The sequence below is a fragment of the Trichogramma pretiosum genome, unplaced genomic scaffold (genome assembly GCF_000599845.2).
Source record: "Trichogramma pretiosum strain Unisexual culture from Peru unplaced genomic scaffold, Tpre_2.0 scaffold21, whole genome shotgun sequence".
NCBI lineage: Eukaryota > Metazoa > Arthropoda > Insecta > Hymenoptera > Trichogrammatidae > Trichogramma > Trichogramma pretiosum.
The window spans coordinates 784460-797972 of record NW_019640940.1 but is presented as its reverse complement, the minus strand read 5'-3'; the positions used below and the strand labels follow the sequence as shown (position 1 = coordinate 797972).

General features: G+C 34.9%; 1 protein-coding gene and 1 long non-coding RNA gene across 3 annotated transcripts; one reads left to right on the top strand and one right to left on the bottom strand.

Annotated features, from left to right (window-relative positions):
• Positions 1–5293: 5293 nt before the first annotated feature.
• On the top strand, positions 5294–8196 carry LOC106653723. The gene is made up of 3 exons (XR_001339415.2): positions 5294–7184; positions 7846–8031; positions 8126–8196. It is a non-coding gene; the product is annotated as an uncharacterized LOC106653723 (long non-coding RNA).
• Positions 8197–8461: 265 nt separating this feature from the next.
• Positions 8462–9633, bottom strand: LOC106653729. 2 transcript variants are annotated; one of them, XM_014373266.2, is made up of 2 exons: positions 8901–9633; positions 8462–8817 (listed from the first exon to the last, which is right to left on the bottom strand). In XM_014373266.2, the coding sequence occupies exons 1-2, from the start codon at positions 9448–9450 to the stop codon at positions 8654–8656; spliced, it is 714 nt and encodes a 237-aa protein (XP_014228752.2). In that variant the 5' UTR covers positions 9451–9633; the 3' UTR covers positions 8462–8653. The 2 variants fall into 2 exon arrangements, with proteins under 2 accessions (XP_014228752.2, XP_014228754.2); XM_014373268.2 differs by having other exon boundaries at positions 8882–9630.
• Positions 9634–13513: the final 3880 nt, after the last annotated feature.

The window sequence follows — 13513 nt, the reverse complement described above, 5'->3', positions numbered from 1 at the left end:
AAAAAAACCGTAATTCTATGACTTTACTTGCCCGGCCGTCTAGATGAAAAACGATGCGAACTATCTAAAGACAATTTTTAAAAAACACTGATAATTCAAAAATTATGATTTTATTAATATATATTTTTTTAAACTACAGAAAAATAATTTTTAAATAAATAACTACGATTGTTACATAATAATTTTGCAGCAGATATGTTGAAACGTTACTTTGAAAAAGCATTATTAATTGTTCGGAGATCTATCGAAGAAAAAAATGAATGAAATGAAGTAAAATACAAAAATAAATATAAGTACTTCATAAATTGACATAATGTTTTAATCAAAAACGTCATTTTCATTTTGCATGCATTAAATTTTTTCTATTGAAGTAGGTGTAAACGTTTTATATTTAATCTAGACGGCCGGGCAAGTAAAGTCATAGAATTACGGTTTTTTTTTCATATACTATAGCTAACTAGCTTGCTCTCATCAACTTATCATTCAATTCAGAATTAATTATGAAAATGTTATCATAGTTTTTATGAATATTATCAATAGACTTGAAAAAACTCATAAAATTGTTTCTAATTTTATATAATATCTTGGTTTGCTTGTGTACTTGTCAAAAAGTTTCTGATTTCATTAACATCATAGGTTAAGTTTTAGACGCCTCGAGCAGAATCGAAACTTTTTTTATACGCTAAAAGTTTCCAGAGATCTGAAATTAGTCCTTCTAATCGCAACACGCAGAGCTTANTGACATACTTGCTTCTAATAATCTTTTTGAAAAAAAGAATTACCACTAAAGGATTATTTAAAATCTCAGTTGTTTCTAATTTTATATAATATCTTAGTTTGCTTGTGTACTTGTCAAAAAGTTTCTGATTTCATTAATATCATAGGTAATCATAGGTTCATAGGTAAACATAGTTTAAAACTGTATAAAATTGAAGATGCGCTCGCGCGGAGCAATAGTCGCAAAGCGGAGAAAAGTCTGGAAAAATATTGCGCTTGTGCCTTTTGACAGATTTTTGTCTTCTCTTTTCAATAATGGTATCATCGAAATGCATAAGCGCAATATTTTTCCAGACCCACATGCACCGGACACGAGTAAAAAATTAAAATATGGCCCGTGCCAGCGCAGCTTCAATTTTATACAGTTATTGGAATAATTATGTTTCCGATTTTTTTTAATATTCACTAACTTTTTTACCTTTGTTTCGAACAGAAGCTTCAAAGCTTTGCAACTCATNAGGCTGCTCTCGTCTGCCATACTTGCCATTCGGAGCGCGACACGCGCTCCTCGATTGCGAGCGAGATTAGAAAGTTGAATCTCTTGCGAGACAAGAGGAATTGGAAGATGCGAGAAAAGGCGATGTAAGAAATATAAGTTTTCCGCCATTTTGTCTCTGTGTTCTGGGATTGGAAGGACTAATTTTGGATCTCTTGAAATTTTTCAGCGTAAAAAAACAGCTTAGCATCTGCTCGAGGCCTCCAAAAGTTATTTACATACTAGCAGGCCTAAAATATTTTTGATCGAAATCTTGATTCTTTTTTATATTCGAGCTTATTGCTTCTAAGTGACTATTTACTGCAACAAAGTTGTGGCGTTTTATAATAGATAGAATCTGTTTAAAATGGCTTTCATCTGGTATTTCGTCAACTAGAAACTCGACCAGCTTATCATATGCCTTGATCAATTAATCTGTTAGTTGCCAAGATATAAATTTTCTCTCCCTTTTTTTTGCCTGGGGTACAGGACATGTTTAACACAGGCGACTGTCGCTACGATTGGGATAAAATACAGATCAACTTTTGTGAACATTTTGAAAGGACAATTAGTAGCTTCAATCGTTTTTTTCGAATTTATTTGATAATTCAGGTGTAATGTGAGTGCTACCTGCATATCTTCTCACTGTCGCACGTAGCATAGCAGTTAAGGAGGCTCCACATCAATCATAACAATAGTAGAGCGAGGCATCTGTCTGTCCGTTTCTCGAGAGATCCGTCTGTCTCTTTCTCGCAATAGGCAGACAACTGTTCGCACTTTTCGAAATCACAATGATTTTGTTCAATTACTCATTAGTTAGTTCGTTAAGGGGTAATTTTTAACATACCAATCGAAAGCTTGGAACTTTCTCTTTCAGAAAATATATTGTTTTCTCGTAGAGGGAGCTCTGTGATAGGCTCGAAAACGAGATTTTGAACCAGACCTCGTAGGACAATTTGGTTTATATATTTGGAAACTACATTGAATTACCAACAAATGTCTGTATGAGTTTTTTTTCTCTTCCTTTTGGTCAACATAGAAGTGTAGTGTAATAACCGATGCCTTTTGTTAACATTATTTTTTAAGAGGAAGCTCTATGCCAATAAATTGGCAGCGGTTTTTTTTATTAAGATGGTTGATCTCTTAAATTAGTTATGAATAATATAAAACCGCGTCCCATAAGAGCCTGTGTTAAAATCGCGATTTTCAAACTTGTTTATCTCAAAAGTTTGTTCGTCAACCACATTTTTTTTTTTTGGAATTCCATTTTAAAAATTTAACAAATCGATTGATATAAGTTTCATCTTGTTGGATGATCTTTTGTATAATGTGTAGAGCCCCCTTAAAACTGCTGCGTCTTCTAAATTTTTTTTCTCCAATGTCGTTGGAAATTATATACTCCCCTAATCTAATAATTGCTTCTGTATTTTGATGAACAGTAAAACTTTTTTATTCTAAATGGATTAATTCATATAATAATTTACATTTTAAAACGTCCCAGTGTAATCTTTGTTTCATCATTACTGACATTTACACAAACGTACCCTCAGCTACATGTCAACATCGTTTTCTCACGCTCGTATACGTGTTAATATATACGAATACAAATACGAGACCATAAATGTATTTAAAAGTCACTCAGAAACTTTCCTCGAAACGATTTGTTTTGAGAAAAGTTAATTCAAACGAACGCGAAAATCTATTAAAAAAAGCTGCAAACGATACTTTGGTGTTTCTTAGCGCAAGGACACGTCAAAGTTTTTATTGATGGGTGTTGGTCGCGAGCATGAAAAGAAAAATTATAAGTAGATGTTATATTTCCCGGCACTACTCAAGTGAACATAAAATAAGGCCCCACGGCTAACATACACTCTACAACAAATCTATCTTAAGGTGGTTCTTTCAGTTTAAGTTTTTCTATAGTGAACTCTTGCCTAGAGCTGTATATTTTGTATGCACAGTAAGTACTGCGCAGCCTGACATCAGCTGATTCATAGCAAAAACATCGTTTTTTTCACTTTTACATGAAAGATCTTGATTTTTTGCAGCGTAAGCCCTGTTTTACGATACACAGGCTGAAAGATTAGAGTTTTTTCTATAAAACCTATACACTCCAATACCCGAACAAATTAATTTTTGATTAGAAATACCATATGTATGGTGGCCGTTCTATGCTTCCCATGTTAAAATAGCATACTTTGAGATAAAATATCTCGAAATTTTGCAGCGTAAGCCCCATGAATAATTATACCATTGCATTCAGCGTGATTTAATCTATAAGATAGGATAGGTCTCATGTCTCAACAAATATTGAAAGAACCACCTTAACGATTTTTAGTGAAAAATCTTTAGTTTTCAAATGCTTTTATCACCGTCAAATTTGAACTATCGAGATGAATTGTTTTTAGTCTTATTAAAAAGTTTCTAGTGTAAGGGTACATATTTTTCGAATAAGCTTAATTAAAAGTCATTACGCCTATGATTTTTGTTTGCTGAAAAAAATCGTTCAAACATGTACCTGAACTACAGTAATTATTTGATCTCGATATAAAGCCGCTCTCATTTGTAAAAATGTTCCGCTGGGGTAAATGCCCTGAAATAACATATCTCTTTGATAAATGTCAGGAAAATAAACATAACTTATTATTTTTCGTTAACGATAACAATAGCTAAACCAAATTTATCAGCAAAAAAAATTTCTTCATAAGAAGTATCACCAAAAAAAATCTTTCCTAAACTTTATGCAACGAAAAAAATTATATTCTCGACAATTTGTTTAGTTCTGATAGTCTCCGCGGAGAACATTAGAGAAATAATAATTTTGGATAAAATTTTTAAAAGTGATGTCAAGCCTCTCCGGCTTCTTTAATTCCGCGCAGGCCTCGAGGAACGGCTCGGCCGAGCTGGTCGTATATTTTGAAAAACTGACGCATGATGTTGCCACGATGCACTGGTGTGGTACGCAGCGGCAGCGGTGTAGCTTTGCCGTCTTTGTCATCTATTTTGGGCTCGTCCTTACAGCCGGTTCAAATCACAAAATTGACGAAGGAATTACCACGATAAATAAAATCTGGGGGGTAATACACGAAATCTGTGAGAAGAAGCTCCATTTCATCGGGCCGAAAGGTTTCTCGGAGATCGGATTGTTGGTCCTACCAATCGTCGGACAACCAATTGAGTCGCCTGAGGATATCGTCTCGCCCCTCTACGGTCTTCCCCCGGTGCAGATTAAATATTACTTTTTTGTTCTCACAAGAATTACGCGTCGTTCACACCATCGTCGTTGACGTATATTGTACTACTGTATAAAATATATCATACGATCTTTTTCCAAAAGATAAATGGCCAATAATTCTTTAAAACACCTGTATTTGTCGTCCAGCTTATCTCACCTTTCCTTTTTTATTTTATAAACTCCACCCGCAAATACTCATGTCCGTATAGTTATTTATGTATTATTTATGTATAAGTGGCAGTATGAACGTCTAGCTTTTATTATTTTGAGGTCAGAACAATAGCACGAGCTAGGTCAATTCATTTACCATAGATTGCATATTCAAAGATAATGATAAAGTATAATGATACATTTAAATAAAATAAGTAAAAAACACCTGTGAAATCGGTAGACAATTTTATTACAAATCAAGAAACTGCACAATGCAGTGAAAATATATATTTTTTCATATTCCAATAACAATTTTTTTATTTAAGACCAAAACAATTTTTTTTCATTATTCATTCATATATCTCTTTACTGGAGGGCTCTGGGTATAAAACAAAAATTATATAAATCTTGAGAGTCATAAGTTGATTTACGATGATATCACTGCAGAGAATCGTCAGTTTTTGTGCGAATTTTATGCCCAGCAACGATAACATTGTCTAGTTATTGTCTCGCATAGATGGTTATCATTGTTGCGTTGATCTTTCGCTGTACGATTGTCTACTTTTGCTGGCTCGTTCGAACTTAATTGGATCAAGTCATAGCGGGATACTCCTTGTCTAATCAATATTTTTTTGCCTCTGTTGCCAAATTCTATTGTTCAAACCAAAATCCTCAAAGATTTGCCAGATTTAATTAGAGCTCGAACACCTACGATTAGTCGTAGCAAAGCATTTGCAAGTGAGGTCGCAAAGTAATACATAGGAAAATAATACGACGTATCGCAGCAGGAATTCGCTCGCACGCTTGCGCTATTGCTTACACAGCAGAGTGCCCCACGCTGGTCAAACGCCTGCTATCTTAGCTACACGCTGCTACGCATCTCCGACATTCAGCTCACGAGCATGTGACCCTCAATTCAGCTTCGTGCTCTCCTCGGCCCAATATATAATATGTCTCTCTCTCGCGTTCGCATCGACTCGCGTGATACATATTATGTCGCGATATATAACGGGGAGGAGGAAAGGGAAATCTCACACACCGGACTCTGCTCTGGCCGATGTGTCGCATAACACGTCACCGCGCTACAAAGTACGTTTGCAAGTGAAATCGCAAAGTAATACATAAGAAAATCTCGTTGTCTGCAAGAAGTGATTTTCGTGAACGAAGTGCATTTACAAGTGAAATCGCAAAGTGATACAAATTTTAATATCAACTGTGTGTGTTGTGTGTGAGTGTGCAAAAATTGCTAGAAACTTGGGAAAATTACAGCTCTTGCGAGACAAGGTCAATTGGAAGACCAATAAACAGCGGATAAATAAGAAATAAATTTCTTCGCAAATTTGACTCTTTGTTTTGCGATTGGGAGGACCAATTCCTTGCGAAACAATATCAATTGGGAGACCAATAAAAAGCGAATAAAAAGGAAATAAATTTCTTTGTAAATTTGACTTTTTGTTCTGCGATTGGGAGGACCATTTCCCAATCTCTGAAAAATTAGGCAAACCCCAGAGCGCCAGTTTCAAGTTGAACTCGAACACGAGTAGTCGTAGCAAAGCAGCAGCAAGTGAAGTGCATTTTTTGAAAAATTTTTATATCAACTGTGTGTGCTGTGTGTGAGTATTTAAATATGAATAGCAGCTTGAAAAAATTATGGTTCTTGTGGGACAACGTCAACGGGGAGAACAAAAGAAAGCGAAATCTATTTCTTCGCAAAATTGATGTATTATTCACCAAATAGAAGCACCAACTTTCCAATCTCCGAAAAATTTTTCGGCCGAACGAAATAGATAAACTTCTCTTGGAGGCTACAAAAGTAGGCAACAGTCGAGGACTAAGGATTATTCAATTTGTGGTTGGCACCGGCTATAAAGATAAGCCCGAGGTAGATAAGAACGGCAAGCCGATATTTCGTCGGAAGACACTACTGCATTGTGCAGATGAAAGCTATTCCCCTTTCAAAAGCAACGTGATCGATCTTCTGTTTAAAATGAACAGAAGATTCAATTTGAATTACGCAGATAAGTTCGGAATGGCTCATTTTCATTTGGCTTGCAAGCACGGCTGCTACTTTGAAGCCAAAATGTTCATAAGATTCGGACATGATCCCAATCTTCGCGTGCAAAAAACCGGCTTCATTTGGCAGAACGCTACGACTTCTACGAGTTGATTAAATTGTTGTTGAGAGATTGTCATCGCTGCACGATATTTTTAAGAAACACTGCGTCGTTGATTGTCATCATAAATCGTGGAATATATTTTTTGAAACAATCGACAAAAGAAAGAAACTGATCCAGATTAATGCTCGTGAAAACTGCGGTAACACACCCTTGCTTTTGACATTGAAATTAGTGTCATTGAGATCGTCAATAAAGTGTGTAGCATTTCTGATGATAAGAAGGATGATCCGAAATCAGCCATAGTAGGATTGACAGCACTGCACATTACTTGCCAGAAATCATGTCACTGAGCTGTCCACTTCGTTTTCCCTCCGGCAAATGAAGAAATCAGCGAAAATAGTGAAGTTCTACACCGAAAAAAATTTTATAAGTAAGTACATCGAAAGTGGGCATTTGAATCAGCAAAAGATATTTTGCTGTGGCAGCTAAATTTTTTTGTTTCCGCGGCTAAATAATTTTACCGTGCGAGCAAAAGGTTATGTAGCAGAAGAAACAATCTTCTGCTGCTACATAATCTTTTCGATGGCTACTGTTATATGGATTAACTCTCGCAGAAGTGACACGAGTTATCACGCACATGGTGAAAAGCACTGTCAACACTGTTAAATCGAGTTCTAAATGCAAAATTTAGACTAGTTCGGCTGCCGCATTGTAACTGACTCTCGCGTTTTATAAAACACAACACCTACACGCGCTCGAGCAGTTGTCGGCTGCTTCGAATCACACACCCACACACACACACACACACACGAACATTATATGCTACAGCCTGAATATAAATACATGCACGCACACATATTCACATATACGAATGCGGTGGTCAAAGATCTACATAAAAAAAAAAAAAAAAAAAAAAAAAAACAAGTCAACATAAACAAACTATCCTAACTGTGAATCTTTGACGTTTAGCACGAAAGTCGTGGTTATGAACGCAAAACTTACGTGAACTTAATTTTTAACAGTGTTACAAAATAAATTATTTTTGTGCTTTATGTAGATTTTCAAACTACGTTTTATTTGTTCTGTTCCAGATGCTGACGACGGTGACGGGAATCAAAAGGAAAGAACGACTTTGTTCCAGACTGCATCGTCGGTGACGGGAGTCATGAGAAAGCAGCAATATTTTTGAAAACTGCATTGACGGCGATGATCAGCAAAAGAGAAAAGCAACGTCGTTGAGGACTGCATTGCCGATACCCTTGACGCAGATCTCCAAAGTAAGTTGCAATTTTCTAACATAATTTTTGGCTCTATTTACCGTTTCGAGTGTTATGGATATAATTTAATTTTTTCCAATGTATCTTTTCTCAGATCCTGCAATCGGTGTCGGCAGGAGGAAGGCAGACAGTAAATCATCGGTCAGACGAATGAAGAGAACTTACGAAAAATTTTTAAATTCAATTATGTATATTGCTGTACTGTAATTTCATGCTATCAAAATGTAAATGATTAGTGTACTATGTAAAAAAGTGTATTTTAATGTTTAATTTCTTTTCAAATAATAAAAACTTTCAACAAAATTAAAATGTAAACTGTAAAATGTAAAAAAAAATCTAGGCTGCAAACTAGTATGTGAAGATGATTTTTCTTTAAATTGGCTTTACAGGTGGCAATATAGAAAATTTTTACATTAAAAAATAATGAAGCTTGAAAAATTGGTTGAATATTTTATTACGATTTCAGCAACTTAACGTTGCAATAAAAGTGCATTGTTTTAAATTGAAAATAAAATTTTTTGAATAAAATAAAAAGAATAATAAATAACATACATCAGCAAACACTTCGTTTTTGAATTGGATCGAATTGGACATTTACATTCATACTATCTGGACAGCGGATTCAATTTGAGTGAATTAATCGTTTATGGGTATTTATATAATAGGTGACAGTGACAGTTGGATGTAGCTGATGGTCGTTCTTGGGCAAATTAGGTAAAAGATCTTTGAAGGAATCGATGAGATTTTTGTAGACAAATTTTGACATGCTAAAAGTTGTAACCATCGCTGAAATTTCAATATAATTTTAGAATCATTAATTGGATTAACAATTTTCCAAATATTTACTCACCTTAAATGAATTATTTTACCTCTTATCATTTCCCGATCGAAATAATGATTACTTTTTAGATATGATCTTATTGCTTCTAAGGGACTATTTACTTTAAAAAACTCTGGCCGTTTAAAAACAAATAGAATTTCATTGAGTTTGTCTTCATCTGGAATTTTGTCAGCTGGAAACCTACACAGTTTATTATAAGCCTCGATCGCTTTCTGTTTATCGCCACGATATAACTTTTCATATTCTTCTTTATCTGCCCTGGGGTACAGGACATATTCAACACAGGCGACGATCGCTATGATGTTACATACAAAATACAGCTCAACTGTCTTGAAATTATCAATAGAACAAGTTCCATAAATCGCTTCTTTGAATTTATTTAATAATTCAGGTGTAACGGGAGTATTTTCATTCGCATATTTTCTCACTGACGCACGTAGCATAGCTGTTAAAACTGCTGGGTCTTCTAAATTTTCTTCTTTAATGTCGTTGGCAATTATGTACTCTCGTAATTTAATAATTGCTCCTGCATCACGTTTTAACGTCCTTGCAGTCATTAAATGTAAACCTCGATTCATTTTTTCTTTGGTTCAAATTTTTGGATATTGATGGAACTATATTTTTAATTCAATTAGATGTTTCATGAACACTAAAAATTTTTTATTTTAAATGGATTAACTAATATTATAATTTAACTTTTAGGACGTCCGAGTATAATATCGGTTCTATCATTACTGACAAATACACAAACGTACCCTCAGCTAAATGTCAACATCGTATTCTCATGCTCGTACGTAAGTATGTACGAATTCTTTCTCATGCTCGTATGTAAGTATATACGAATACAAATACGAGAACATAATTTCAACTTTTCTTTTAACTCGACCCGACAAAATCCAAGTTTTAGTTATACATTGAAAGAAAAAAATATTGTTTCGATAATTAAAAATAATTTTTCATACGTTACGCCCAACATTGCAAGAGAATAGGGCACTGATACAATCCTAAATATGCTTCGGATTTAATTAAAATTATAGTTTCAAACGATTTATTTTTTAATTTTATTCAGAAGTCGCTCAGAAACTATTCCTCGAAGGGATTGGTCTGGAGAAAAATTAATTACAACGAACGCATAAAATAACAACGAAAATCCATTTGAAAAAGCTGCGAACGATGCTTTGACGTCTCTTAGCGCTAGTTTTCATTTAGGTGTGTTTCATTGACGAGAGCTTATACACGTTTTTCACTCGCGTTGAATATTCTTCGAAAATTTTTTTTATATTTGGATTTTATATAATTTAAGTATGTTGTTTAACTACTCGAGTTTGTCCACAATGTTGAAATTTTAGGTTTTTATACTTGAAAACACTCATCATATTCTTCCTAAATTTATACCGGGTGCATTCATGTTTTAAACAATTTTTCCTTTGCAAAAAGTGAATGAAAACCCCATTTTGCAAACATTTCGGTGCAATTTTATAGTAGAAAACGTTTAAATAAGTGCATACAAGAAAACAAATTCAATGTGATTAATTTAAATAGATAGCTTTTACCATAGGGAAAGGTTGAATATTTTTATTAGTATTCGAAAAATAATTGTATGACAAATTATCTCAATTATTACGATTACGTTCTGTAATCTTTAACAAAAAAATTTAAATAAAATTATAACTTTAAAAATTGAAATCTAATAAAATTATCGAATTGAATATTTTTGAAAATTCATTTATTTGTATAATTTGATGAATCTGCAACATTAAGTTACATTTGTCCATTACAAATGAAGAATAATTTTCCTTGTTGCCATTATGAGCTTTTGACTGTTGCTGCCAATAAAATGTTATATAAATCTTGATTCATTAGCTGATTGATGATGGGTTCACAGCACTCAATTGGCAGTCGATAACGTATCAGTTCCCAGAAAGGATATAGTGTCCACGCCCGGAAAAATCCTCTCGACATCATCTCACACAGATAGACAGTGCAAGCTTCTCTAGGCCTTTGTGGCATAAACTGCCACGAGTTTACTAACCACCAGTAGATCTCATCTGTAAGTATTTCTTCCGCTTCGTGCAGTGGTAATTGAATCAATTCGTACAGTGACAGACTAGGAATGATTGTTATCTCTTTTGCCCTGCTTGCGAACTCCTCGTTGTTACACCAGGATTCTTTAAGAACCGTCGATTTCTGGAACATATTATACTCAGCGTACAACGTCATGATCGTCAGCACGTCGCTTTGTCTCGGTTGATATCCTTTTTTCTGTAGGTGTTTGAGCACGATCAAACGCCAGGCACCCGATGTTGATCATCTTCCGGGTTGATTTTCTTACCAAAAGAACTCGCGGGAGGAAAATCAAAATTGGACAGATCAGCACCGGCCTTATCCAACAGAAAATCGACGACATTCAGAGATAGATTCGCCACGGCAAAATGCAGAGGTGTCTGGCCCAACTTGTCCCGGACATCGACCCGAATCGGTTTATTAAGTTCGTTGACAATCTCGAAGAATGTCTTCAGAAAAATAAAATTTTGGTTAGGTAGGTAGTGTCTCATGCAAATGAGGTGCAGTGGAGTCTGTCCCTCCTCGTTGGCCCAATCAGGATCAGCGCCTCTCATCAGCAGCTGTCGCACCAATTGGATTTGATAGCATGAAACGTTTCTCAATAAAAAATGTAATGGTGAGTTACCGCAGTTGTCCCGAGAATTAATCTGCACCAGTTTATTTATTCTGTCAATTGTTTTAAAAAATATATTCCACGATTTATAATGATAATCAAAGACAAAGTTTTTCATACAAATATAGTGCAGCGGTGTCAATCCCTTGTCATTGACCGAATTCTGATCGGCCCCCTTCCTCAACAACAATTTAATCACCTTGTAGGAGTCCATATCGTCGTTGCTTATCGTTAAATGAAGAGGGGTATCCCCTGTTTTTTGCACAGGAAGATTGGGATCATGTCCGAATCTTATAAACATTTTGGCTTCAAAGTAGCAGCCATACTTGCAAGCCAAATGGAAATGAGTCAATCCGGACTCATCGACGTAATTCAAATCGAATCTATTTCTATTGTAAATTTGAAGAAGCCAATACATCACGTTGCTCTGGACAGAGGAATAGTTTTTATCTGCCCAATGCATTAGTGTCATCCGACGCAATATCGGCTTGCCGTTCTTATCTACCTCGGGCTTATCTTTATAGCCGGTGCCAACCACAAATTGAATTATCCTTAGTCCTCGACTGTTGCCTACTTTTGTAGCCTCCAAGAGAAGCTTATCTATTTCGTTCGGCCGAAAAATTTTTCGGAGATTGGGAAGTTGGTGCTTCCAATTGGTGAATAATACATCAAATTTGCGAAGAAATAGATTTCGCTTTCTTTTGTTCTCCCAGTTGACGTTGTCCCACAAGAACCATAATTTTTTCAAGCTGCTATTCATGTTTACGCACTCACACACAGCACACACAGTTTTTTATATTAAAATTTGAAAAAAATGTACTTCACTTGCAAAAGCTTTGCTACGACTACTCGTGCTCAAGTTCTAATTGAATCTGGCGCTCTGGGGTTTGCCTAATACAAGCTAGTTTGAAGCGAAGCGAGAGAAAAAGAGAGGCGAGTAGCGGGGATAAACATATGCGTGCACACAGATGAAAAAAGTAGATGTACTTTTGAAAGGTGAAAGCAGTAGTCTTCACTTACTAATTTTAATTAATTATCTTTTATAAAACGAAAACTTCAATAATCCTTAGTTTTTTCCATATTAGTAACAGCTGTTTGGTTAAGCTGTGGCTATTCTTAGAAAAAAAAGCTGAGGGCTCATTGGAGCGTATAATGGGATTAAAGCAAAACTCAAAGGAACAGAAAAAAGAAATCAGCGAAGTTTCAGGTAATCTTATTGTAATAGGTTTATGTATATGTGTATATACGGTGCGGCATACACGATCCAAGCACATATAAAAGCTGCGCTTAATATTTCCCAATTAATCAAACTTCAAACACTGGCTGTTATTTTGTATAAACTTCAGGCTCGACCTTCATTATCTTGACTTCTTTATTAACGAGGCATCGTCATGAACATAGATCAATATAAGAAAAAAGTTTTTTTTATTTCTCGCGAAACGTAGTGTTTCATAAAAGCGAAGATGAATGTTATGACAAAAATTGTTAGACCTCTAGGATGAAGATTAGTCAATAATTTCATTCAGATTCATGTGGCACAGGGCTTAGGCATAATTAATCAGTATGTATATTATATAATATTGTATATTGTATAATATATTGTATAATATATTGTACATAATAATATAAGTATAGTATATTGTATAATAGGGTGTACCCCTTTTTTAAATATGTCGAATAAAAAGAATAAAATAAAATATATCGCAGGAGCCGAGTGAAAAACTGTTAGATAGTATCTTTTTGCAGATCTGTGCAAAAGATGGGTGCTGAAATCAAAAATTTTCAGCTCGGAGTAGATCCCTGAACTCTTCCTGTGGGAAAAAAATCGCAAAACTTTTCATCTGCTTCATGCTTGTATTATTTGTAATTCTTTAGCTTTAAATAGCAGACCCCTAGAGTCTAGGGGCTAGACCCGTAGCTTGTATCTCTTTATTCAGCAAATTTCATTGTAAAGGCTCACGAAA